The sequence below is a fragment of the Mus caroli genome, chromosome 2 (genome assembly GCF_900094665.2).
Source record: "Mus caroli chromosome 2, CAROLI_EIJ_v1.1, whole genome shotgun sequence".
NCBI lineage: Eukaryota > Metazoa > Chordata > Mammalia > Rodentia > Muridae > Mus > Mus caroli.
This window is the reverse complement of record NC_034571.1, coordinates 89941985-89967465: the sequence shown is the minus strand read 5'-3', so window position 1 is coordinate 89967465 and position 25481 is coordinate 89941985. Positions and strand designations below refer to the sequence as shown.

Below are 25481 nucleotides of genomic sequence, written 5' to 3'. Positions count from 1 at the left end.
TCATGATAGTTAATTTACATACTGTGAGAAGGAAACATATTCCACAAATTCAGTAATTCACCTGAGGTCAGGTCTCAAATGCATCACTAACACTTCTATATTAAACTCTCTCTTCTCAAAAGATGACTTTCTCCATTGGATGTACATTTTATGGGGACACAAAATACCAGAAGCACATGCCATGAGACACTGTCTTTAGAACACACTATTTTCTATGGCAACAAGAGGATTTGGTACAACCACGAGGATTGACAATCAAGAACTTCCGGTTTTGAAGTTATTTAATAAAGCATGACCTGTGATCCTTCCACAAACCATTGACTATTATGTGTGCTTTTGTAATGTATCAAACTTAGGTAAACAATTCAGGTGTATAGAGCACCATCCTAATTTTCTTAGGCCCTTTTAAAATAACAAACATATTCCCACAAACAAATCATTGTATACATAGGTAATTTGAGCTTGGAATTGACTCTAAACTTCCAGATTACTCACTCTGTGTGTGTGTGTGTGTGTGTCTGTGTGTCTGTGTGTCTGTGTATGTCTGTGTGTGTGTGTGTGTGTGTGTGTGTGTGTGTGTTTGTGTGTATAATAAAGTCTTCAGAAATGAGAGAAGGTAGATTCTAAAATATGTCTTATGGAGTGTTGATTATTGAAATATGAATCCCTTTTGTCTTGAAAAATTCCTTGGATCTGCCTGTCCTGAGCAATTGTATAGTGCAATTGCTTTCAGTTTTATTATTAGTACAATATTACAAAAGGCTGTGCAGCTGGGTTTGATTGAAAATGACCTGACTCTTGTCCTGATTCCATTCATCCCTTTTTAAGGAACAGATAGCCAGCTCAGAAGAGCATTCCCTGTACTCAGCTCTCCTGGGAGCTGCCATACCCAGGATTTGACTCCACAGCTGACATTTCTAAATCACTAAGAGAATTTCTTTTTTTCCCCATGGTTAAGATATCTCCCCTTATCCTCAACATCAGACAAGGATTAGAGTTGACTCAGGTTCTGAAATTGATCTGTTTTCAAAGTAAATGAAAATAGCATTTTGTGTCACTATTGATAAGCCATTTACATGTAAAAATCAATCTCTCTTTCCTTCAAGGTATAGATGTTTAGAGAATTAGTGGATACTTTACAAACCTGAGTAAATGATAACTTTCATCGCAAGGTTCATTTGGGTTTCATCATTTAATTTTCATTAATGTTTGTTAACATTAAACAGAATTAACATGAGGATTGCTTATTAAGTAAACATTGACAGTTTAGGTAGTTAAGATGAGGTTGTAAAACTTCCTGTTATCTTCACTAACACTTCTTGTTGTTCAGCCAATAGTTGTAGAGAGCAGAGTGTGGTCAGAGAGCCATCAGTACTGGATTTTACACTTCCAAATCAGCCAATCTTAGAATCTCCTACAAGCCTGACACCTATGCCCTATGCCCAGGGTTTCTGACTAAGTAGAGTCAGAAAGCACTGTAGAGTCTGCATTTTTAGTATGTTTCTGGCTGCCATTAATGTGTTCCTGAGAGACTCTCAGAAAACAACTGCTCTAAACCAACATGATGAAGCTCTTATAGACGGGTGAAACAAGTCATGTTGTTGTCACAATAACACTATTACATATGTATTTTTGTCCTGTTTATGAAAAGATAAATAATACATAAAAATTAAAGTGCAGATGTTGTAAGAACTTTCACAAACTCTCTTAGTGCATTCATGCCGCTATAGTCAAATTTCATCTTAGAAATTTGGGAAGAACAACAACTCATTTATTATCCCTCCTGAGGCTCAGAAATGTAAAGTAAAACCCCTGCCTCATGCAACAGTGTTGGATGACTGAGAAAGAGATTTGAGTTTATGTAGTAGATGACCCAAGAATTATTGATTTTAAGGAGATCTGAGGAAAGACAAGAATATTCTGAAGAGAGGTACGTGGATATTTGTTAGATTAAAAAATGAATAAAATGTTTTTATTGTGCCAAACACTATTTGGAAGTCAACTGGGACAAACACTGGACATTTGGGTATATCAAGAAGGTAGTCTCAGTGACAAGTATTATTTCACTCAAGATTTGTGTTTAAGAAGAAAGAAAACATAGAAGAAATTAATATTGGGCACACCTTTCAGATATTTTGTCATAAGAGAGAGTCCAGGAGTGGCCAAATGCTTAAAAATACTGCATGGAACATTGGCTTTTTTTGATAGAACACATTATTGCATATTTACGTTATAAATAGATGTAGCCAGTAGAAATAGATAAAGTGATGGTGATGACAAAGAAAAAACATTAATTTTAGACATTAACTTTTATTCAATCATAAACTTGTCCATAGAGGGGAATATCCAGTTCATTAATTATAATGGGAAGGATGCTACATACTTTGTAATACATGCAGGGTTTTGATTCATCTTTTAGTGAACATTTTAGATAGTTTGCTTAAGCTTACTGTTTTTGTTTGTTTGCTTGCTTGCTTGCTTGCTTATTTTGGGTTTTAGAAAACAGTAATGGGAAGAAAAATGAAAGTACATCTTTTAATTGAAGAATTTATTATGAAATGAATTTTATGATTCTTTGTCACATTTATTCTTATGTAAATAAATTTTCCTACTAGCATATTGTTTTTTAATATGCAGGAAAATAACAATATTAAAATCTACAAAATAACTTTAGTCAATTATCAGTGAAGATAAACAATTGATTAAATTTCCTATTGAATATAAAGACATAATGGTCAATATTAATGAAGCAATTCACAAATTTTCATCAGTTAAACTTTCAAATAAGATATATAATTTTATTTTCTTAGTGTGGTAGATCAATATGCAGGTATGAGATTTTATTCCTTTTCAAACTGTAGAAAAATCTCACATGACACCACTGTTGGGCTCCGTGGTAACTTCTATAACAGCAAGTTGGATTCACAGAAAATGCAATGTTCTCCTTTGAAGATTGTGGCCATAAATTCAAAGACTTGAGAACAAGGTTATATGCTTCCATCTGGTTAATATTCATAATAAAAAGTGGATAGCTGCAGAGTTGGATTTCAATGGACAAGGGCGAATGAGAGGGACAAGAATTGGAATGTAAGAGTTAGCTATGTGTATAAGAGAGAGCTATTTCAGGACAAAATGTAGAAGATAAGTCCATTTCTGAGAGAATTGAGAATTTGATACCACATGTGGTAAATAAAAGTAGTAGTGAGATCAATAAATTGCATTAAAATTGCCAGTGCATAGAGGCCAGAGTGAGTTAGTTGGGATGTTTACTGGAGGTCGTATGTGTGCAATCAAAGCTTCAGCGGTGATACAGCTGTAGAGCATATGATCTGCCTCATAGTCATTGTTTAAATTGTTAAGGTGGCCTAAAAACAAATAAAATTTAAGTTAAGACAACAAAATAAAACAGAGTTAGCAAATTTCTAAGAGAATCTTCTGTGTTTTGTATTCAGGTGAATTTGTAAGCAATAACAATACCACAGTATTCCAGAGAATACACAACAGAAAGGGAAGTCTCCCTATGTTAAAGTCACCCACAAAATCTGTACTCAGTCAAATCACACTGTACTCCATAAATAAATTTTTCACCTATACTTGGAAGGCATGGGAATCAAGCAGAGCACAGTGTTATCAGGGAAGGACAAAGGTCCTTTTCAATTTATTCCTCCTTAAGTTGCTGGCTGAGGCAGTCTAACAAATGTCAGGAACTCAGCAATATTAAAAAAAAAAAAAAAAAAAAAGACAGCATAGAAAGCCACTAAGTGCAGGAAGGGTACACATTAGGCACTGCTGTTACTTTGAGCTGAAATTTTTATTTTAAACTCAACCTGCCATTTCTTGAAATACACATTTCTGACGTATCAAGTAAGAACTTAGTTGGATAATGGTGAGAAGAAACTCTCATTATGAATCAGTGGAACAGAGAGATCATATAAGAAAAAAAGTGTAAAATAATCAGAGCTATACAGTGCTTCCCTATTTTTTTCTGGATTTCCAGAGAAATGGGCATGAGACCTGACGTATGCTCCAACTACAGTTACAATCAGCATTGCATTTAGCTATTGTTACTCTTAGAGTTTGAAGAAACTTATCTTAAGCTATTTTAAGACTGTTTCTTACTCTGGAGTAAGCTGTGGCATTCAAGAGAGAATTGATTTTCTATTCCACTAAACTTTACCTTGTAAGATGTGCCCAAGAACTTTCCATATCAGAACATCATGTAACCACAGATGGAATCTTGACCTTTCTTTTGTCTTTATGATCTTTGAGAGACTTTTCAAATATTAGTTAATTTGGACTAGAACAGACATGCTTCAAAGCATGTATTTATCACTTCTGTCTTTGTTAGAGATTACATTGCTCTGTGACCGAGGCAACTCTTAAAAAGGACAATGCTCTGTGACCAAGGCAACTCTTAAAAAGGACAATTAATTGGAGATGGCTTACAGGTATAGAGGTTCAGTTAATTATCACCAAGACAGTCATCTAAGCAGCCTTGGTAATAGAAAAGCTGAGAGTTCTGCACCTTGTTCTGAAGGCAAACAGGAGAAAACTGGATTCCAGACAGCTAGTTGGATGGTCTTAAAGCCCATCCCCACATTTATACTTTTCCTCCAACAAGACCACACCTATCTAATAAGGCCACTCCTACTAATAGTGCCACTCCCTTGGGCAAGCATATTCAAACCACTGCAATCCTCATCTTAGAAAGAGACCATAAAGTGGAGAAGCAATGTAATACAATGTGCCTGCAAGGCCACAAAAGGAAGAGAGTGCAATTAAAAGCCAAAATAAACAAGCAAAAACAAAAGAAGAAACAAACAGAAAACCCAAGGTTACCCAACATACCCTCATACAGTAAAGATATACCCTCAGTTGTATGTCATTGTTTAGTAGTTTTTTTTTTTTTGAATTGCTCTATGTATTTATTATCTATAGTTAATGCAGTAAGAGGGGTCAAAAAGCTTGCAGGTACACAATTTCACAAGAAGCATTGTAGGGGAAGAGAAGGGCTGAGATTTATCAACTGTATCTTAGGGTCTTGGTGGGCATATTCCTGGGGGAGGTGGGCCTCTAATTCCTGGTGGAGGGGGTCTCATTCCTGGAGGAGGCATGCCTATAGGTGTCCCTCGAGCAGGGGGAAGCCCAATGGGTGGGCCCATGGGTGGTCTCATACCAGGTGGAGGAGCCATAATGCCTGGAGGTGGGGTTGCTCTGCCTACAGGTGGAGGTGGAGTTCCCCGTCATGTCGGGTATTGGGTTGGGGCTCCTGCAATGCTAGCAGTAGCAGCAACAGCAGCAGCTGCAACAGTGCCTCTTCCTTGTGGGGTCATGACCTGCTGGGATGGGCCTCCAACTCCTCTGACAGGGCCTGCTAATCCAGCAGGAGCTTGGGGAATAGGAACACCTGCTGGTACTCCTCTGCCAGCTGCTCTTCCAACCCCAGGGCCACCTGCAGCGCCAGCAAGAGGCACACGAGCAATGCCAGTATCTTTAGGAGGTGGGCCCTCCACAGTCATGGAAACCAAGTTCTCCCCACGTAGCAAGACCAGACCCAAAACGTTTTTCTTCACGTTCAGGCTGTTTTGCATTCTTTGGCTTGATCTTCCTGAACTCATCACAATCACAGAGGATTAAATTCATATGCTTGTCAAAAGCCTTAAAGGTGCCAATGAAGATTCTCCCATCTTGCAGGATACATCTCATTCTATAGTCAATGTGCTGCAGCATCTTGCTACTCTTACCCACAGTCATGATTGCTGTTCCACAATAGCCGTTGTCAACACTAAAATTTCAAGATCCTTAATACTCGGGGAAGGGCTATAAATAAAGGTTCGATACAGGCTATTAACAAACAAGTAAGCTTGACCAAAGTTTCACAAACAGTGGATGGGTCCTGTTTTCCTTGAATTCCACCACCTTGAAGTTGCAATACTGCTTTAACCACCTCTTGGTGTCTCAGCTAAGAATGCCTGTCTTAGTTCTGCCTGGAAATCCACCACAGGAACTTGCTGTTGCTGAGAACGTCGTGGGTACAAGTGACACTCTTGGTTGCTCAGTGAGGCTGTCCTTCGACGTTTGACCTGGACCTCGATCTCTGGTACGTGCTGTTCAGTAGTTCTTCTCAAGTGTAAGCGATCCCTTCCTCGCTCCATTGCGTTGCAAATCACTCCTCAGAACCAAGCGTCTGGCATCTCCGGCTCCCTCTCCTCTCTGCGTTTAGTAGTCTTTTAATTTATTAAAAATAATTATCTATGAAGAAACAGCACATGAGCAGTAGGGATATGGTATGAAGGTACTTTGACCATAGCAAGTATGTATCTTTGGAGACATGGATTTGTAAAGGTGAGGCTTTGGCAATGGCTACTAATTTTCAATCTTTTCTTTCCATTCACACCAAAGGAAAATAACCCTTCTGGTCATGCTACTTCTCATATTTCTACTGGACAGCATCTTCCATAGACTTACACAGTCTCTTTTCTGCTTTCTCATTATGGCTCTATCAGGGGAGAGTCAGAAATCCTAGAGAAAGATATTTGTCTGTCCTTACAAGGTATCATGAATTTGCCTTCAGATGCACTATGTCTACCCACACTTTTCTTCATCTTTGTCTTTTTCTTTTGGATACTGCCCAGAACTTTTTGATACCATGGGCTTCTTTTTTTTTTTTTCCCCTCTGGAGCCTCACTTTCCACTTTGTGGCTGGCTGCCGTGCTGGAGGAGCTCCATGGGAACTCAATCACATGATTCTTCTTTTTTCCCTCCACTTTCCATTCCTCTTCCCACAGCAGCAGCTGAGATTTACATGGTGTATTCCCAAGGTGCTTCTATTTATAATAAAATTATCTTTGAGCCCCCCAAAATAATACTGAAAGTTGCCCTACTGTATGCATAAGCATTATATTGGAGGGAGTTAAAAGGTTAACTAGATCTAAATCTCATGATAGGAGTAAGAACAAACACTTTTATCTAATTTATACTTTTAAATTTATCATGATGTCAGAAATCCCCCACACTCTGAAGAGAAAAGAGAATTCTCAAATTGCTGTGGCCATGGAAGATTAGTAGCAGAATGAAATGGAGAGTTCAAGTAGTTGGACTGGATAGGTGAAGAATGTCAGAGCTAGACCTCTGTATTTTGTCTTAGACTCAATTTGCCACGGCATTTTAACAGAACCAGCAGAAGAAATCACTTTCTCATTTATAAGTCTGTCTTAATTATAATTTTTCTTCTGTATACATTCCTAAGATATATTTGGTATTCTATTTTCCTGAGATACCCAACTTCACATACAACTAATAATTAAGTGAATTCTAGGTTTACTTCATCTATGGGACTAGACCTCCAGCAAAAAATGTAATTCTTGGCTCAATAAACTAGTAACCCTCCAAAAACATTGAATCTCAAAGCCCTTAGGAATTAAATTGAGGCTCTTCCTCAACACAGCTTGGCAACCTCTTTTCTGAGTTTTGAATCATGGACCAGCTGTAAGTTATTAAGAGTGAAAGATTCCTCTTATTCAAAACACAAATATCTGTGAGAGTAGCAGAAGCATGTAACAAAAGAACTGGTCAACAAAATTGGTTTTTGAATAATAGCTTCTATCACGAATCTGTTCACAAGTGGTAAGATATTTCTCAGTTAAAATTATACAGGAAGTTCTGAGTTTTGCATCTTTCTGCAAATTAGCAGCATCCCATAAAGAATCACAGTTTCTTTCTTCACACCCATTGCAGGAAGCAGGTTGACACTGGAAAACAGACAAATAACCAACCCAGCACCACAGTAGCATATCTGAATCAAGTTTCCAATTGCCATTTTTGAAATAAAAGTAGCAACTTTCAAGAATCCCTTTAGATCAAAACTTTATGATTGTCAAGGTATAGATCGTTGTGTTCATGGTTGTTAACATACAGAAAACGCGTTCTGCCCATTGATTCAACAGCATTTGCTTAACAGTCATTTATTTTGTTTTGAGAGGCTTCAGAGTTGACCACAAAATGAGCATATAATGGAGAACGAGACAGATACTATCCAATCACTCTACAAGGAAATGCAGATGTCTCTGAAAGCTTCTATGATTTTAAGAAAACTCCTATGAGGAAATCATAAAATAGGTGAGCCTGACTGAGTATGAAAAAAAAATCTCCTATAAGAGCATATCATTTGGAAGTTTGATGTAACTCCGTGGTAAGCATTTGTTTTGCATGCACAAGGTTCTGGATTTAATCCCGGAATTAAAACTCTGGAGAGCCACTCACATTACAAACATGAGAAATCAAGGGTTGGGGGCAGATAAGGAGCAAACAACTTTGAGGGCATTGTAAACTATGCTAGACATTATCATTCCAGGAGGGGCAAAAGAAGTAATATCCAAGACAGAGTTGATTCTAAATTGGCTGTGATATATTGTAAGTGCTGGTGGTGAGGTTCAGTTGAGTAGAGAAGAGGTATGATTGGATATAAATACTGACCAAACTAGACAGAGATTCAAGATTACAGTTACGTTTCTAATAGGAATGACAGATATCTACCCAGGTTACTTGAAGGAACTGAGCTAGAGATGAGGGACAGAAATTACTTGACACTTTTTGCCTGATCTTGTTTTTGTTTTGATTTATGCTGGGAAGAAGGGAAATATTTCTGATTTATCGAGTAAATGCAGTAGAAATCTTCAATGACATGATGACAGGAATATGTCAAAGAGGTGGTAGGTGTATGGAGATTCACACACTTAGGAGTGTTGGAATGATACATTAACTGATGTTTGTAAGTCATCGGTAACAGTAACTACTGTAAGGTGCCCTTGCAGTTTCTGAATTATTTATACTTACATAAGCTAGAAAGATTCTCAGAAGGAACAGATATAGACCACTGAAAGAAGCAAGTTTTGAGCGTAGGGAGTCTTCATAGTTTCCTCTTACAGGTGACATAGTCAGAAAGAAAGAAAGAAAGAAAGAAAGAAAGAAAGAAAGAAAGAAAGAAATCTAGCCATAGTAATCTTATATTTCTTCCTATGTATGTTGTTACAAATTACTACCATAACTGCTAATGTAAAACTAGGCTTCAAAGGGTTGACTTCTTCTGAAGGTTTCACATGTCTCCTACTTTCTGGTAATTAACATCTTTGGTTTGTAAGTACATCATTCTGTTATCGTATCGCTCTATCCTGTGTCTTCTTGCTCCCCCTTTTTTCATTTATTTATTTTTCTTGAAAGGGCTTGAGTCATTGGGTTTGGAACCCACTCTAAATCCAAGATGATATCACTTTTAAATGATTAGTTTAATTGTGTTTGCAGGAACATTATTTCCCAACATGTTCAATTCAGAGGTGGTGGAGATTAGAGCACAGGCATGACTTTCTAGGTCACAGTACACAGTCTACTGTAATACAGTCCCCGTAAGTGGGAAAACAGGGCATGCAAAGGGTACAGCTACACAGGAAGTAGTATAGATTTTACAGTAATAGGATGACAAATGAGATCATGAGAGGAAAGCAACTTTTAAAAGCCAGATGCAAAGAGGTCATAGAAGTCAGATGCACAAGACCAAAGCAACATGCCAGCACAGGAAGACAGCAAGGATGAATCCTGGAACAAGGCTGAGAAGAAGCTGTTGATATTACTGAAATATTGGTTACCAATGTTTTATCAGAAGATTTCAGCTTAGTAATAAAATCTTTACCTTTGCATTAAGTGTTAAGGATACTCTCTAAAATATCAAAGTACAGCAAGAGAAGTTAAGTTATACAGGATCCTAAGTCATAAGTGATAGAAAAAGAAGTAGAATTCAAGCATTTCCCTTTCAGATGTACAGCAGAAAGAGATACAGTAGCGTGTTGTGTCAAGCCCTCCCAACTTGTGACTTGGAAATATTTTCTAAATTCTCTTGAAGCTCAATTTTCACAATCAATGATATGAATATTAAAAGATATTTGTTACCAAGGATGTTTATAAGTGAGAACACTGGGCTGGTCAGATGGCTCAGTGGTTAAGAGCACTGATTGCTTTTCCAGAGGTCCTGAGTTCAATTCCCAGCAACCATATGGTGGCTCACAACCATCTGTAATGGGATCTGATGTCCTTTTCTGGTGTGTCTGAAGACAGCTACAGTGTACTCATACATATAAAATAAATAAAATTAAATCTTTATAAAAAAGTGAGAACACTAAAATTTTAACTTAAAAAGTACATAGAAGCTGGGCAGTGGTGGCACATGCATTTAATCCCTGCACTTGGGAGGCAGAGGCAGGCAGTTCTCTGAGTTCGAGGTTAGCCTGGTCTACAGAGTGAGTTCCAGGACAGCCAGGGTTAAAAGAGAAACTCTGTCTCGAAACAAAAACAAAAACAAACAAACAACAAAAATACATAGAAAGATTTTAAAAATTTTTAAATTTTTAAACAGATTCTCTGAGACCAGAACCAAGAAGTGTTTTAGGCCACCATATGGGTATTAGCATTTGAACCTGAATCTCCTAGAAAAATACACAATACTATTAGCCACTGAGTCATCTCTCCCACCCCCTGCCCTCTTTGTTTTTCTTTGTTTTGTTTCTAAATTCACAAAGTCCAATTTGTACCATAAGCTATTAGTGGATGTGTGACCCTCCACTAATGTATGACCTACTTATAACGTGCTGAACTCTTAGAAAAAATTGACGCTTCCTCTCATAGCACCTAGGGATTGCCAATAGCTTTTTGTCTAGAGGTGGGATTTCAAGCCGGACTACCCACTTCCTGCTATTATTTGGTCTATCTTGAACCTGAACTTGCACATATCTTGTGCATGCTGTCCTAACCACTGTGAGTTCATATGTATAGCTCCACTGCTATATCCAAAAGACATAGTTTCCTAGTAGTCATCTACTGCCTCTGGAACTTCCACTCCTTTTGCCTTTTCTTCTGTAATGTTCTCTGTATCAACTAGCCAACTTAATCATTTTCTGCTACCTTCAGAAACAACTTTATATTATTTTAATAGAGAAACACTAATACTATTTAATTGGCGCTATTTCAACTTTAGGCTTACGAATTCATATGCAAGCAAATCTTTACCAATTGTTTCTTCTTTATCTGTTATTAGGTGAAGAAGTTATTCATCAGTAATATCAAGACGCCAATTCAAATGTACTCAAAGTTAGTGGTATTGGCTTGTTTTTCTGAATATCTGACACTCAAACATCTTCCACCCTGCCCTACTCAAAAGTACCACCGTAGCTCTGACAACGTCTTGCTTCTGCTTTGCTACTGACCTCCTTCTGGGGAGAATTCAGTGCATAGTTTATGGATATATAGTGTCTTCTTTCTATAACTTTTATATTCTGAAATGGAGCCTTCAATCTATGTCTAGTATAAGGATCACTAATTTACAGATAGCTATACCGTAAAACTTAGAAACACGCTGATATTGAAGAACTTAGGATGCTTCACAGGTTTGCAGAAAGCTAAGATGCTTCTCATCTGGCAGTGAAGACACCATGGAGGAGAAATCAAGTGCATGCTACAGTTTGAAATTCCATTGTGATTTCTTGATAATCCACAGCCCGTTTCTGATAAACTGTACAGACAATGGTCATGGTCTTCCTTATTTGGTGAATCAGGTTTCATAATTGCTCAAGCACACAAATGCAGAGCATGGCTCTTTTCCTCCCTTCTTTTCTTTCTTCTGTCTACTTCCTTCCTAATGTGTATTCATTTGGAAATGTGTTTAAAAATGCATACTATTTTATAAGATGCATTATTTTCTTTAATTTATCTACTTTCTAGCCATAATCTCAATTTATTTTTACAGCCATATAAATACTGAAATAAGTGTCTCTAAATAAATCCTGATATGTCAATATTCTTATTTCTGAAGATTAAATTTTACAAATGAAGGCTGCTGGAAATGTTATTTGGACCAATTCAAAACATTATATATAGCTTTAATACTCAGTCTTGCTGCATTTATGAAACTTCCTTTCCATAAAACATGACATTTCTCAAACTCCAAAGAATTTTATTTTCATGGATAAAAGATAAGCCCTGATTATTCAGAGCAATGGGATGGTTAGAATGTTTTAACAAAAGTTTCAAACTGGTTCTGTGCTTGGCAAGGGACATTACCTCTCTTCTTTCTGATGTTCTGCTTGAGATTCATGCCAATTTCTCATTTTGTAAAAATTGAAGAAGATGAAGGCTCATGATTCTTTGACAAATTTGTATTGTTCCCAGAACTCATTGGCTCTTAAAGAAAGAATGGCACCATTTACCTATTCTTCATGAGATGACTTTTTACTCTTCCCACAAAAAGAGCCTGAACTTTTCCATGCAAGTATTGCAAAACAAGAAGCTCTGTTACCGTGCAATGCTTATAGCTGCCCCATCTTTTGAATTTCTTATTTTCCTCTCATAATATTCATGGCAACAATCAATTTGAATACTTCATATGCCTTTTCTCTTTTTATTCTTTAAAAAAATCATCTGGAGCATATAGCCTTATAATTCCCAATTAAATATGTAGAAAATAAGTTTTTTCTTTCTTTCTCTTTTTTTCCCTCAGGTTGTGAGTTCATAAATTAGGAGCCTGACATCCATTAAGATCTTCACTGAACACTTGAGTGCTAAGATTTGTAGTATAGGTCAATGTGGGCTTCCAGTGAGCACCTGAACGTTGCATTATTATAATATCTTCTATAGACTCAGGCATCTGTGCCCTCTACATTTCAATTTTTGAATAATTGTTGTGATAGATTGTTTTGGAATGAATACATTTTAAGTCCCAATATCTAAAACTTTGCTTAATAAATAGTTACCAGACTTTGTGTTGCAATAAGAAAGCTTTATATGAGTCTCAACTAACAGGTACAAAATGACCTGTTCATACTTCTGAGTAGCAAATGATGCTTTTAGGTTCCAATTCAGGACATCCTTATGCTCAGCAAAACTACAACTCACTGATTTGTGGTCTCATCACCTATTTGTAGCCTCAAAGCTTCTCCTGATATGTAAACTTCAACTAGAATGCCCAGTGCTACTGATTTGACTATTAGTAGATTGTAGTGAGGTATTTCTTTCTTTTTTTTAATTAATTAATTAATTTATTATTATATCTAAGTACACTGTTGCTCTCTTCAGACACACCAGAAGAGGGTGTCAGATCTCATTATGAGTGGTTGTGGGCCACCATGTGGTTGCTGGGATCTGAACTCAGGACCTTCAGAAGAGCAGTCAGTGCCCTTACCCGCTGAGCCATCTCACCAGCCCGAGGTATTTCTTTTAAAGTGTTTAAAAGTGTTTTTATTTTAATGTCACATGTGAGGGTATGGGTCTGCTTTGAACTGTCTGCAACAGGTGACTATGACTTGCCCCATGTTCTAACAAAGGCACGGTTTTGTCTGCTGTAGAAAGTTTCTGCGATTTTATGACATTTGGAATTTGGAATCTATTCAGATTGTCTATATATGCTTGAGTCCTGAGAGTTGAAGTTGGATATTGTCCCATAAGGAGGGAGTTTGGTTGCAGTGTGTTAGCAATAATGCTCAAAGTGGAAACAAAAGGAAAGAAAACAATCCAAGGATCTCAGTTTCTCTCTCTCTCTCTCTCTCTCTCTCTCTCTCTCTCTCTCTCTCCCTCCCTCCCTCCCTCCCTCCCTCCCTCCCTCCTTCCATCCCCTGCTATCCTTCCTTTTGTCCTGTCTAATGGTAGGTGAAGAAACTGGTGGATGGGCAGTAAAGGATGAAAAATAGAAGAACCCACAAAATAGTAAAAGAGCAGCTATAAATGGTGCCTCAGTGTGTGGCTTGAGAGTTAAGGGTAAAAATCAGAAGTTTGATTTCAAATGCTGTAGGGGGAATGACAGGGGAAGGAGGAGTGGATATTTTTTTTTTCAACAGGCCAGGAAAATGTTTATTGTAGCTTCTCTCCTTGATTATCTCCTGATTTGCTCTCATAGGTGATTTTCTATTTTCTTGTTTTGGGTTTTGTTTTTTCTTTTTGCTTTTTTGTTTTTGTTTTTTTTTTTTCTTTTTCTTATACTCAGTTTCTAATAGAGCTGGGGGAATGGCTGAGCAGTTGTAAAATATTGCAGGTGGAAATGAAGGGACCTAAGAAACAAACAAACAAACAAAAAGGCTGAAATGGGAAAACAAAACAGTTTACTCTGCTCTCTCTTTTCTGAAAGGGCTGCACAGCTGTCTTTGCAACTAGAAAAAAAAATGAGAGTAGAATTAGAAACAGTGGAGAGGCCAGGAACACACGAAAAAGAAGAACAAATGAGCTCCGTCTCAGTGACTGAGCAAGAGAGAGGAACTTTCCCATAGGAGGAAAGAGGGAAAGAAACTGAATTGGAGGACAGTCAGTTCAGAGAAAGCCTGAAAGGGCAGAGGAAAATTTGAGATAATAGCCCATTTTGAAAGAAAAGGTTAGTCTCAAACCAACTGCACTGCCAGAGTTAGATGAAGGGCAACCTTGGATTATAAAATTACCATCAGCTTTCCCAGTATTGTGCAACATAGCCCTGATAAGGGAATGGAACAAGGAAATGACAATATAGGATGGGCTTCTGTAAAAATGATAGATCCTGGCTATTTTAAAGAAACCATGATTTTGTATGCTATTTACTCTCCTTATGTGAAGCAAATTCTAAATAACTGGGCTACTCAAAATAAAATTATTCCCCAAGACTTTAAGGGATTGGTAAGAGCTATCCTTGAGGCCAGTCAGTAGTTGCAATGGTTACCAAAGTGGAGGGAAGAAGCCACAAATATTGAACAGCAAACTACAGTGATGGGAATGATTATACTAAAAGACCAGTTCCTAGGTGAAGGGTAGTACTCTGATATACAAGTACAGATGCAATTTGATAATGCTACTATAGAACAATGTTGCTTATTGCCTTTAAAAGCATGGGGCAAAATTGATAAGCCTGGGGAAAAGTCCCTCTTATTTACAAATATTTAAATATTTTACAAGGCTCTGAAAAGCCTTCAATGATACACACACACACACACACACACACACACACACACACACANATATATATATATATATATATATAGAGAGAGAGAGAGATCAAAGACTAGTATTTATGAACAAAGCCATATCAGACCCTGACATAAGGCAGATGGTAATAGAAACTGTGGCATATGAAAATGAGAATAATGAATGTAAAATGTTATTAAACCATTAATGACATAAGCATCACCTATGGACAAATGGTTAAGGGATATGACCAATATTGGCTTTAATGTGTACCATGCTAATATAAAAGATCAAGGCATAGCTAGAGGTCACCTATATCAAAATGCCTAGTGCTTCTATTGCAGGAAATATGATAGTCTTAATTAGAGTTTTATTGCTGTGAACAGACACCATAACCAAGGCAACTATTATAAGGACTTTTAATTGTGGCTGGCTTACAGGTTCAGAGGTTCAGACTATTATCTTCTAGGCAAGAGTGTGGCAGCATCCATGCAGGTATGGTGCAGTCAGAGCTGAGAATTCTACATCTTCATCTGACAGGCTGCTAGTAGGAAGTCTGGCTTCTAGGAAGCTAGGACAAGTGTCTTAAGAAAAGCCCAAGCTCACAGTGACACACCTATTCCAACAAAGCTGTACCTATTCCAACAGGGTTACACCTTCACAACTTGTAATATTGCCACTCCCTGGGCTAAGCATATACAAACCATCACAATGATCATTTGGAAATAGACTGTAACCAAAGCCTTGGGTCTCAAAATGACTGCTGCGTTCACAGAGAGAAACACAATACTTTGAACTTAAAATGTGAACAAACCATTTTTAGAAGCAATGTTTTCTTAAATCTCAAACAGGACCTTAGGCGTCCTGGGGTGGAATGTGTATGCATTCAGCAATGGCTAACATTGGCTTCAGGAATGCTTATTTAAGAAAAGATATTCCAGGTGCCTGGCACAGACACTGCAGTAGTAGTAGTAGTAGTAGTAGTAGTAGTAGTAGTAGTAGTAGTAGTAGCAGCAGCAGCAGCAGCAGCAGCAACAACAACAACAATGAGAACCACCCTTCACTCTGCACTTCTTTCTCTCCTATTTAGTTTTAGGTAGAAAAACCTGGGAGAAGGATTGAAAAAAAAAGAAACCAAACCTCAAAACATAGTAAAAGACCAGCTTTTTGATTATCCTGCGTACAAGGATAATCTATTTAATTATCCATAGATCAAATATAGGTTATTTTAGATATGGATTTTATTCTCAAAATTACAATTCATGTAAAAATACATATATAATACATATAAGCAAAAGTCCTAAGAAAAATATCCTTAAAATCAGTTTTCCATGTCTTCTGACCTGGCATTCATTAGCTTATGACAGAGAAGGATACCAAAAAGAAATTTAAAGTGCTATTATGTGTCTTGTGGAATATAATATAGTGAATAAACAGAAGTATTTATGTTATTTTAAAAATAAAATAAAAAAAGGTTTTTATAGCCCTCTTTGAACATCAGATCTTCCAGATACAGATTAAAAATCCAAGAAATATGAACAAGACTTTTATATTTTGAAAATGACCAGAAAATCCAAAGCTGTCCACACAGTCTAATGTCATCATTAGTCTTTAGGACTTTGGTAATATTTCTGAGGACTACCCTCAGCATAAGGACATAAAAAACAAGATTTCTTTATGGCATCTATTCTTCTCCATTCTCCTTCATTTCTTTCAAAGAGTTACATCAAATGAAACAAAAGTCTATAAAACATAATTTAAAGCAGATTTTGGTGACTTCTTTGGACACAGTTCTCTGTAACAGAAAGGATAAAATATTACTACATTGTAGTAACTTTGCAGACTGAGCACTCAAACAGATTGGACCATATAATGAGTAAATATCTTTAATGTTTTTTATTTCAGGTATCAAATCCCCTGCAATGAATACACCAGCAATAGTTAAATATTATGGTAGATGATGTGAGACAAGTACATGAAAGAAAATGTCCCAATCAAAACACCATAACACTTTTATACATATTATATATTTATCATGTGATCTCTTCCATATATGAAAGGAAATTATTGGAATGACTTAGAGTCTGCAATCCACTAACCCAATGGACAGTTGTGAACAGGAAGTCCAAAAATCTAATAGCTGCTCAGTCACATGGTTCAAATGGTCTTCTTTCTAAGTTGGAATCCTGAAGAAGTAGATTCCAACAGGTGTGCTGGCAAGTAAGTGCACCAAGACAAACAAGAAAGCAAGCCTCTCACCTTCCATTGTTCTTATGTAGGCCTCCAGCAGAAGGTATAACCCAGATTAAAGGTGTGTATCACCACACCTAAATCTAAGCTGTCCTTTACTTGGAACTTGCTCTGTTCCAGGCTGGCTTGAGCACAGTGATGTGCTTGCCTCTGTCTCCTGGGATTAAAGAAGTATACCACCTTGCCTGGACCTAAGCTTTTCATGTACACTATGCTCCAAGATCCAGATCAAAGCCCTGTGTCTTCCAGCCTCAAGATTTGGATCATAGGTGTGCCCTTGATTTCTGGATTGTAGTACACTCCAGATAAAGTCAAGTTGTCAACTGGGAATAGTCATCACAGATGATAAAATGCCCACATTTGTCTTCCTGTAGCATTTTAACACTTCAATTCAAAATCAGGACTGAAGCCTTCTTCACTCAGTCACAATGTGATGACACCTCTGATACTGCTAGCTCCTAATAAAATAATTCTGTCTCTATCAACTTTCTTCATGCCAGAAGGGTATCTTTTTACCTTGTAATTCAGTAGCATTTATGGTGATTACATAAGTTTTGAAGAAGGGGGGAGACTAGACAAAACAGAAGGGATGGAATTAAAAAGAGGAAATTATAATATAATATTTATTGTAATATAATATTATAACTAATTGTAATATAATCATCATATTATTTACAATAAGATAGTATAGTAAAATAATATTTCAACATTACTAATATGAGCAAGATATGGAATCACCATTGGACAACTTATCAGTGTTCAGCAAATATAGGCAATATATCAATAGCTGCATAATAAAATGTTCTGCCCAGTGATTAGTGGTAAATGTACACATCCTACTAGAATGTTCATCACCAAGGTCCTCATAGCAGGGTAAACTGTGAGTAGATAGGTATAGTCATTTAGAATCTTTTAAGCGATTATCTATTTAACTTAAAGACAATTGATTCTAACATATTTTATAGGTTATGTTTGATATTTTTTCCATGTCCTTTTTAAACCAATTCATTTCTGGTTCTTTTGTTTTGTTTTGTTTTGTTTTGTTTTTTGCTTGGGTTTTTTGTTTGTTTGTTTGTTTTTTGTTTTTTAAATGTCCTTCTTTCCAATTTTTATTAGGTATTTTCATCATTTACATTTCAAATGCTATCACAAAAGTCCCCCATACCCTCCCCCCACCACTCCTACTTCTTGGCCCCGGTGATCCCCTGTAGTGGGACATATAAAGTTTGCAAGACCAAGGGACCTCTCTTCCCAATGATGGCTGACTAGGCCATCTTTGGCTACATATGCAGCTAGAGACACGAGCTCTGGGGGTACTGGTTAGTTCATATTGTTGTGTTTTATGAACTATTGATTTGAGAAAGAATTGAAGAAAAATAGCCCTGACTACAGGTACTAGAGTAGCACTAGTAAGCATATGGAGTAATTCGTCACCTGCTTTGTAGTTTCTTGTAGACTGTTCAAATCTAACAGTACTTTTTTTTTTTTGCGGATGTATTTCATGTCATTCACTCATGACATTCTTCAAATTTCTAAAATTTTTCCTTTAAGTCCTATATGTGCCAAGACATAAAACCTAGTTCAATCTATATTTATGATTGATCATTCCAATATTTTCACTTCTGTGAATTTAGTTAACTTTGCTAACCAGTTGTCTGGGCATTGCTTGTCATTGGCTTGAAATATAGAATCTCAAAATATCTAAAAAATGGCATTTGCCTCAGATCCCATGTGATTTACATTCATAGGTACATAGGTCACACTATTATGGGGAGTGTAAAGTGTAAGGAAATTCACAGAGGTCTAAAACTGACATTAACCATAGAATATTATTGCCACATGTGCAGGGCTTCATTTGCTGGGACCTCAGCTAACAAAGAAAAAAACAGCATCACCTAAATCCCTGACTTCAACTCCTTTTGTTTCTGAATGTCTTTTTAGCATCATTTTTGCTGCTTTGAATCTCTTTGAAGAGAGCAAGAGGAAGCCTGAGTGCCTGCTTAGAATTCAGATTAGAAAATATTCAAATATAAATCACCCCAGACTATTTTAATTTAATAGAAACAGGTTCAGTTACTCAATTTTAACCTCTGCCTCAGGTACATCAAAATCTTGCTCAAAACATCTTCCTGATCCATTTTTGATATTAGTCGATGAAGAGAATCAGAGTATGGTTTAAAAAGCATGGACTGAACACTTGTTTGAAGAATTCATAATTCTGGATTCTTGTTCAACATCATGCATCTTCTTTCATTATATTCAGACTCCTTTCCACATCAGACAGGATCTTGTTCTGTCTGTGAGTGCTGGAGAAAGATGGTCTTCTCTGAGTTAGTTTTCAGTGTTCTTTGTTATCAGTGAAAGTGATAGCATATATAAACCTTGGGGAGTGTTAGAGGGTTTCGATGAGATCATACATTATTAGCTATGGTGGGGGTGCTAGAAAACTTCATTTACAGAAGGAGGAATTCCAGGTGATTAAACCTGTAATTTGACCATGTGGATATATGACTGACTACTCAAAAAGAACAAAGTTGATTCCAGTGCACTGTAACATCCTTGAAAATAATCAGAAAGGCTAACAGGTTTGCTTTGGGGAAAAGTAGGATTGGTATTTTGAGTGAAGTGTGTTGGCTATCTAAAGAAATGTCAATATTCTATTGAAATTAAAATGTTCTAACATCATTATAGTCCAATTCTCATCGTTTGGTAGAATCATTGACTTACAAATTCAGAAGAATTATGACAAGGAGTTTCAGAATGAATGTCAACATTTTCAACAGACTGGTTGCTTGAAATTACAAAGCTCAAATTTTATGTAGTTAGCATGAAATGGAAATGGAAAATAAGAGATATAAACCCTGTTAGGAGACACACTGGAAAGGGTAGGAGAGGCTTTTTGTAGTGAAGAGCTTAGCAACAATTTACTGATATGGAGAAAACAGGCAGTGGAGAAGGAAAGGGGAAGACTTGCAGCAAATACAACAAATAACATACTAGAAAAAGTGATGCCAGCAACACTTTGCTTTTAAGCACTTAGCTAAGCACCTATGTTGGGAAATTGTGCCTGGTGTGATCCAGTTACTCTCTAAGACTTTGCATATATATTTTTCTGTCTGTCAGTACTAAACATGGCTGTAACTTGGCTTCCTGTCCTGAATTTCTGGTCTTTACTAAACTGTCTCTACCCACATGTCCTACCCCTATAAGCTTGAGCTAATTTTGAGTAATTGCCTTTACTGGTATGATCTCACCTTATTATTTTTCCTTGACTAAAATGGTGTAATGATTAACTGCAAGAATTTCCTCATGATCCTTGGAATAATGAAAAATCAAAAACTATTGTAAAGGGCTAGCTAGTAGGCATGTTTTGTATTCATGTGAACTGTAAGGATAATATAGTACATAAGTAGCTATAGCAATGGCTAACTGTTCCTTGTCAATGTCACTGGGTTTGGTGTCAATCAGGACTAGAAACAAAACTCTGGGCATATGTGTAAGAATGTTTTCCAAAGAAGTTCAACTGAGATCTGAACATCGTCCCTGAATATAGGCCTTATTATCCAATGGGCTGAAGGCTTTTATTGAAGAAAAGGAAAATAATTAGTAAGTCAACTGAGCATCAACTATCCTTTCTTTATTTTTGCCTCCTGAGAGTGCAATGTGACCACTCCAATCCACCCTTCAAATGGTCCAAATCCCACACCTGCTACCAAAGTTTCCAAGACAATGTCCCTCTCTCTCTCCCACTTTCTTCACATATCCGATAACAACATGGAAAAAAGAAACAAATATAGACAGTGTATAAACAAATGAACATAGCTATGTCACAATAAAACCCTATTTATAAAACCAGACAGCCTTCAGATAGGATTTAATCCAATATTGACTCTGTGCTATATTCTACATATTCAAAAAGTCAAGCTTTATTTAATGAGCTGTAATTTGCCTCCTTTTGAAATACTTTTCTCTCCTCCTTTGTTCTCTAGGGATTGTCTAATCATCTTTATATTATTATACACAACTGGAGCTCTAGATAAAATTTAAACTATAATTTCTGTTGCTACAGACTTGCCTTTAGTCCCATCTATTAGTATTCTGATGTCAGTTACAATTCAATGCTTTAAAGGCATTGTTGTGTGAACTCCTCAAAGCATACCATGTGGTTATCACTATCAAGTCCATTTTAACAGATTTAAAATAGAGAAAATATGCATAGAAAGATTTGATAACTCAATGAAACTTGCAGCTTCTCAATATACCTTCCTTTGCCCTCTCCCTGTCAAATATCCATGTCCATATGTCTTACATAACCAGATCCAACCAATCATATATAGAGAATATTTGCAAAGAGTATTATTCCATTTCTTCTCTTAATAGTGTGAAGTGACATAAACACCTTAATGGAGGAAGGTTTAATTTGGGCTCAGGATTTAAGATGATACAGACCATAGGCAGAGAAACCAGGCTGGCTGTAGGATATTTTGTCTCAGCATCAGAATCTTATAAACTATAGTAGCTGAGAGCTGGAGCCAGAAGTGAAACATGGCTATAATTTTAAAAGGCCAATGTCCAGTTGGCCACTCTCCTCCAGGTAGGTTCTGTCACCAAAAGATTTTACAATAGTTTCTAATACAATTCAAAAGTAGTTAAGCAGTGATCAACCAAGTATCCAAACAGAAGACACTATAGAAAATACTTGGTATCCAAACTAAACAACCACAAAGCATTATGCTTATGTACGATTTTGTACCACTGTATTTAAACAGATGTGATAAATAGAAGTATTAGCATTGCCCCTAGTCAATACTGATCAGTGAGGGTTCTTATAACACGGCAGTTATAAGAAGAGAAAATCGAAGAAACACAACTTTCCTTCCATTCATATTATATAATAATGTACACACACACACACAATTAAAAATATAAAAGTGGATGTAATTAGACTTTCTCCTGAGATTGCTAGAAATAAACTCAATACCCAGTGTACAATGGTGGCTGACACAGGGCATTCCAGGTTTGCTATATTATATAATAAATATATCCCAGCATTCTACTCACTACAACTAAAACTTTGATACAGAATTAAAACTAAGAAGTGGTAACTTTCTGGACCACAAAATAAATAAGCACAAGCAAATGAACTATGGAACTAGAATTTAATCAATAGCTGACATGACCTTAACTTCCCCATTTAATTCTTTTTCTCCTAGCATATTCTTGAAGGTGAATTGCATAACTAAATGGGATAGCTAGCATCTTACACACTTGAGCCATATATATATATATATATATATATATATATATATATATATATATGCAGGCTAGGGAATCAGGTCATCAATTTTCATGCTCCCTGCATTCCTCCAATTCCAATTTCCCTGTTTTATCTCTTGCTTTTTAACAGACTACCAGATTTTCTTTCTCCTTTCTAATTTCTCCCTTTCCCAGAGATGATACAGCTCAACATGGAAAAATAACCAGCTTTCCTCCCTCATGTGGACTCTCAGACATCCCTGTCTATTCTATGCTCATTCATTTGTGTTTTTACCTAATATCTAGAGACTTTTTTTCCATGGGACCTAGGGTAGCCATACCTGGCAGAGTCACAGAAGTACTCTCTACTAGCAACTGACAGCCACAGCACTCTCCAGATAGACACAAAGAATAACAGAAGCAATAATTTGACTACCCATCCAACAAAGACAAGGCTAGATATAAACAACTAGAATTACAATCATCACAAACTGACATGTCTAGATGACCAGCAACAGAACAGAGACAACAGTAGCCAAGACTGTGATTATCCACTAGTGTCTAGGAACACTTGTATACTATGTCCAGAGAAATGCAATATAGCTGGGGCATAAAACAAGGGCTACAAAATACCTATTCTGAATATGTATAAGAATGGTAAAGAGAATATGAAGGAATTCACCAATTAACTATTTGCAAATACAAACAAACAGTAGAATACAATAATGAAATTGTTCAAGGCATGAAAGTAAATATACAATAATCAAAGAAAACCCAAAGTGAAATAAAACTAAAAAGGAATTTTTTAAGGATTTCAAAAACTGCAGGGATAGAGATGAAAAAGAGACTGAGGAAAAGAAGATCTAGGGACAGGCCCAAAGTGGGATCGATATCAATGGGAGGCCCCAAGGCCTGACACTATTACTAAGGCTATGGAGCACTCACAAAAAGTGACCTATCATGACTGTTCTCTGAAAGACCCAACAAGCAGCAGAAAGAGTAAGATTCAGACATTTGCACCCAATCAATGAAGAAAAGCTGCTGTCCTCTGTGGTTGAATTAGGGAAAAGCTGGAAGAAGCTGAGGAGGAGGGTGACCTTGTAGGAAGAGTAGCAGTCTCAATTAACTTGGACCCCCCAAGATCTCTCAAACACTGGATCACCAACCATGCAACATACACCATCTGGTATGAGGTCCCCAACACATATACAGCAGAAGACTTCTGACTCTGGGTTCATTCAGAGATGATGCACCTAACTCTCAAGAGACTGGATGCCCCATGGAGGTTAGAGGTCTGGTAGGGTAAGGTTTGGAGACATCCTTCTGGAGGCAGGGGGCAGGAAGGGGTTATGGAACGGTAGGAGGTTAGACCAGTAGGGGAATAAAATCTGAAGTGTAAAAAGAAAAAAAAAAAGAATAACTGCCATTTTTTTTTCAAAATGAACCTTAGAGGCAAGTTTCACAAACAGAATATAAGAGATGGAAGAAATAATCTCCGGCATTGCAGAGAAGATAAAAGAGACATTTATCTCAGTCAAAGAAAATGTAATACTTTAAACGAACAAGAAAAAAACAAGACAGAAAATTTCAGAAAATCTAGGACACTATGATAAACCAAATATATGAATAATAGAAATATAGAAAGGAAAATATGTCACAGTCTCAGAAAATATTTGTAACAAAATCATAGAAGAAAATGTTTCTAGCCTAAAGATTGTACCTATTAAACTATAAGAACCATAGAGAACAGCAGATAGATTGGAGCAGAAAAGAAATGTTCTTGGGCACATACTAATAAAAATTCTAAATATATAAAACTAAATGTTTTTCAAAAGTGAAAGAAAATAGACCACATAACATAAAAGGGAAGATTCATTAGAATAACACTTTAACACTTGAATGTTCAGTGCTGACTACATATCCAGAAGGAGGTAGACAGATATTCTACAAATTCTATGAGGCCACATATGCCATTACAGATTCTTATATCCTGTAAAACATTCAGGGAAAGGGAAAGGGAAAGAAAACACATTCCGCAGGTAAAACCAACTTAAGGTATATCTACTACTTCAACACACAGAAAGCACTAGAAAGAAAATGTAATCCTGAGTAAATTAATGAAAAACAAGAAAATGCAATAAGCAATTCTAGATCAGAAAACTGAGAAGGGGAAGATAGGGAAGAGTAGGGAGAGAGAGAGAGAGAGAGGGAGAGAGACAGAGACAGAGACAGAGAGACAGAGAGACCTTACCAATAAATAACAGGAATCAACAAGCACTGCTCATTGATAACTCTTGTCATCAAAGGTCTCAACTCCCTAATAAAAAGACAGACAAATAGAGTCTGCTACAGTGTGCCCATTTGCCCAGAGTAGCATGCTATCTCCCCAGAGCTCCAAAGTCCAGCAACCTCTCCACTCATCTTTATCAGATCTGCTGATCCAGAAATATTCAGGTTAGATCCCTTTCTTGTCCCTATGCCTATGACTACTGGGTCCTCTGAGGCATTACAAGTTGCTATCTGTATCACCCCCAGCTCAATTGTCCCACCACCTCTCTGCACATCTAGCCCTCCCACCTCAGAGTTCCCTACCAACTTTGTCCTCTGTGGCACAGTTAGCTGTTGGGAGACAAGCCCTGCCCATTGATTTCCATTCTCCAGCCCAAGGATACTCACCAGAAGACTGCTGCACTAGGAACATTATTAGTAGGCAGCCCCTCCCAATACTTGCTACATTAGAAAAATCCCAGGGCATCTAGATGATTAAAGGCCAGCATAAGAACACAATAAACAAAAAGAGGGCAATATGACACCTTCAAAACACAGCTATCCTTCTATACAGCAAGCTCTGGATATCATAAAACAACTGAAGCACAAGAAAATGACCTTGAATCTAATCTTACTAAGAAAAGAAAGTGGGAAAGAGTCTCAAACTCATTGACATAGGGGGAAATTTCCTGAACAGAACACCAATGACTCAGGCTCTAAGGTCAACAACTGATAAATAAGACTTC

The 25481-nt window shown here is 36.9% G+C and overlaps 1 protein-coding gene and 1 pseudogene across 1 annotated transcript; both read right to left on the bottom strand.

The window, feature by feature from the left end:
- Positions 1-4896: 4896 nt before the first annotated feature.
- Positions 4897-5780, bottom strand: LOC110289415 (annotated as a pseudogene).
- LOC110289416 (SNRPN upstream reading frame protein) lies at positions 4897-6205 on the bottom strand. The gene has a single exon (XM_021155611.2). The coding sequence runs from the start codon at positions 6153-6155 to the stop codon at positions 5940-5942; it is 216 nt and encodes a 71-aa protein (XP_021011270.1). The 5' UTR covers positions 6156-6205; the 3' UTR covers positions 4897-5939.
- Between the last annotated feature and the right edge of the window lie 19276 nt (positions 6206-25481).

Bases quoted from the DNA above. Each gene is read 5' to 3' on its own strand.
- LOC110289416 (XM_021155611.2), bottom strand. From the start codon at position 6,155: ATGGAGCGAGGAAGGGATCGCTTACACTTGAGAAGAACTACTGAACAG.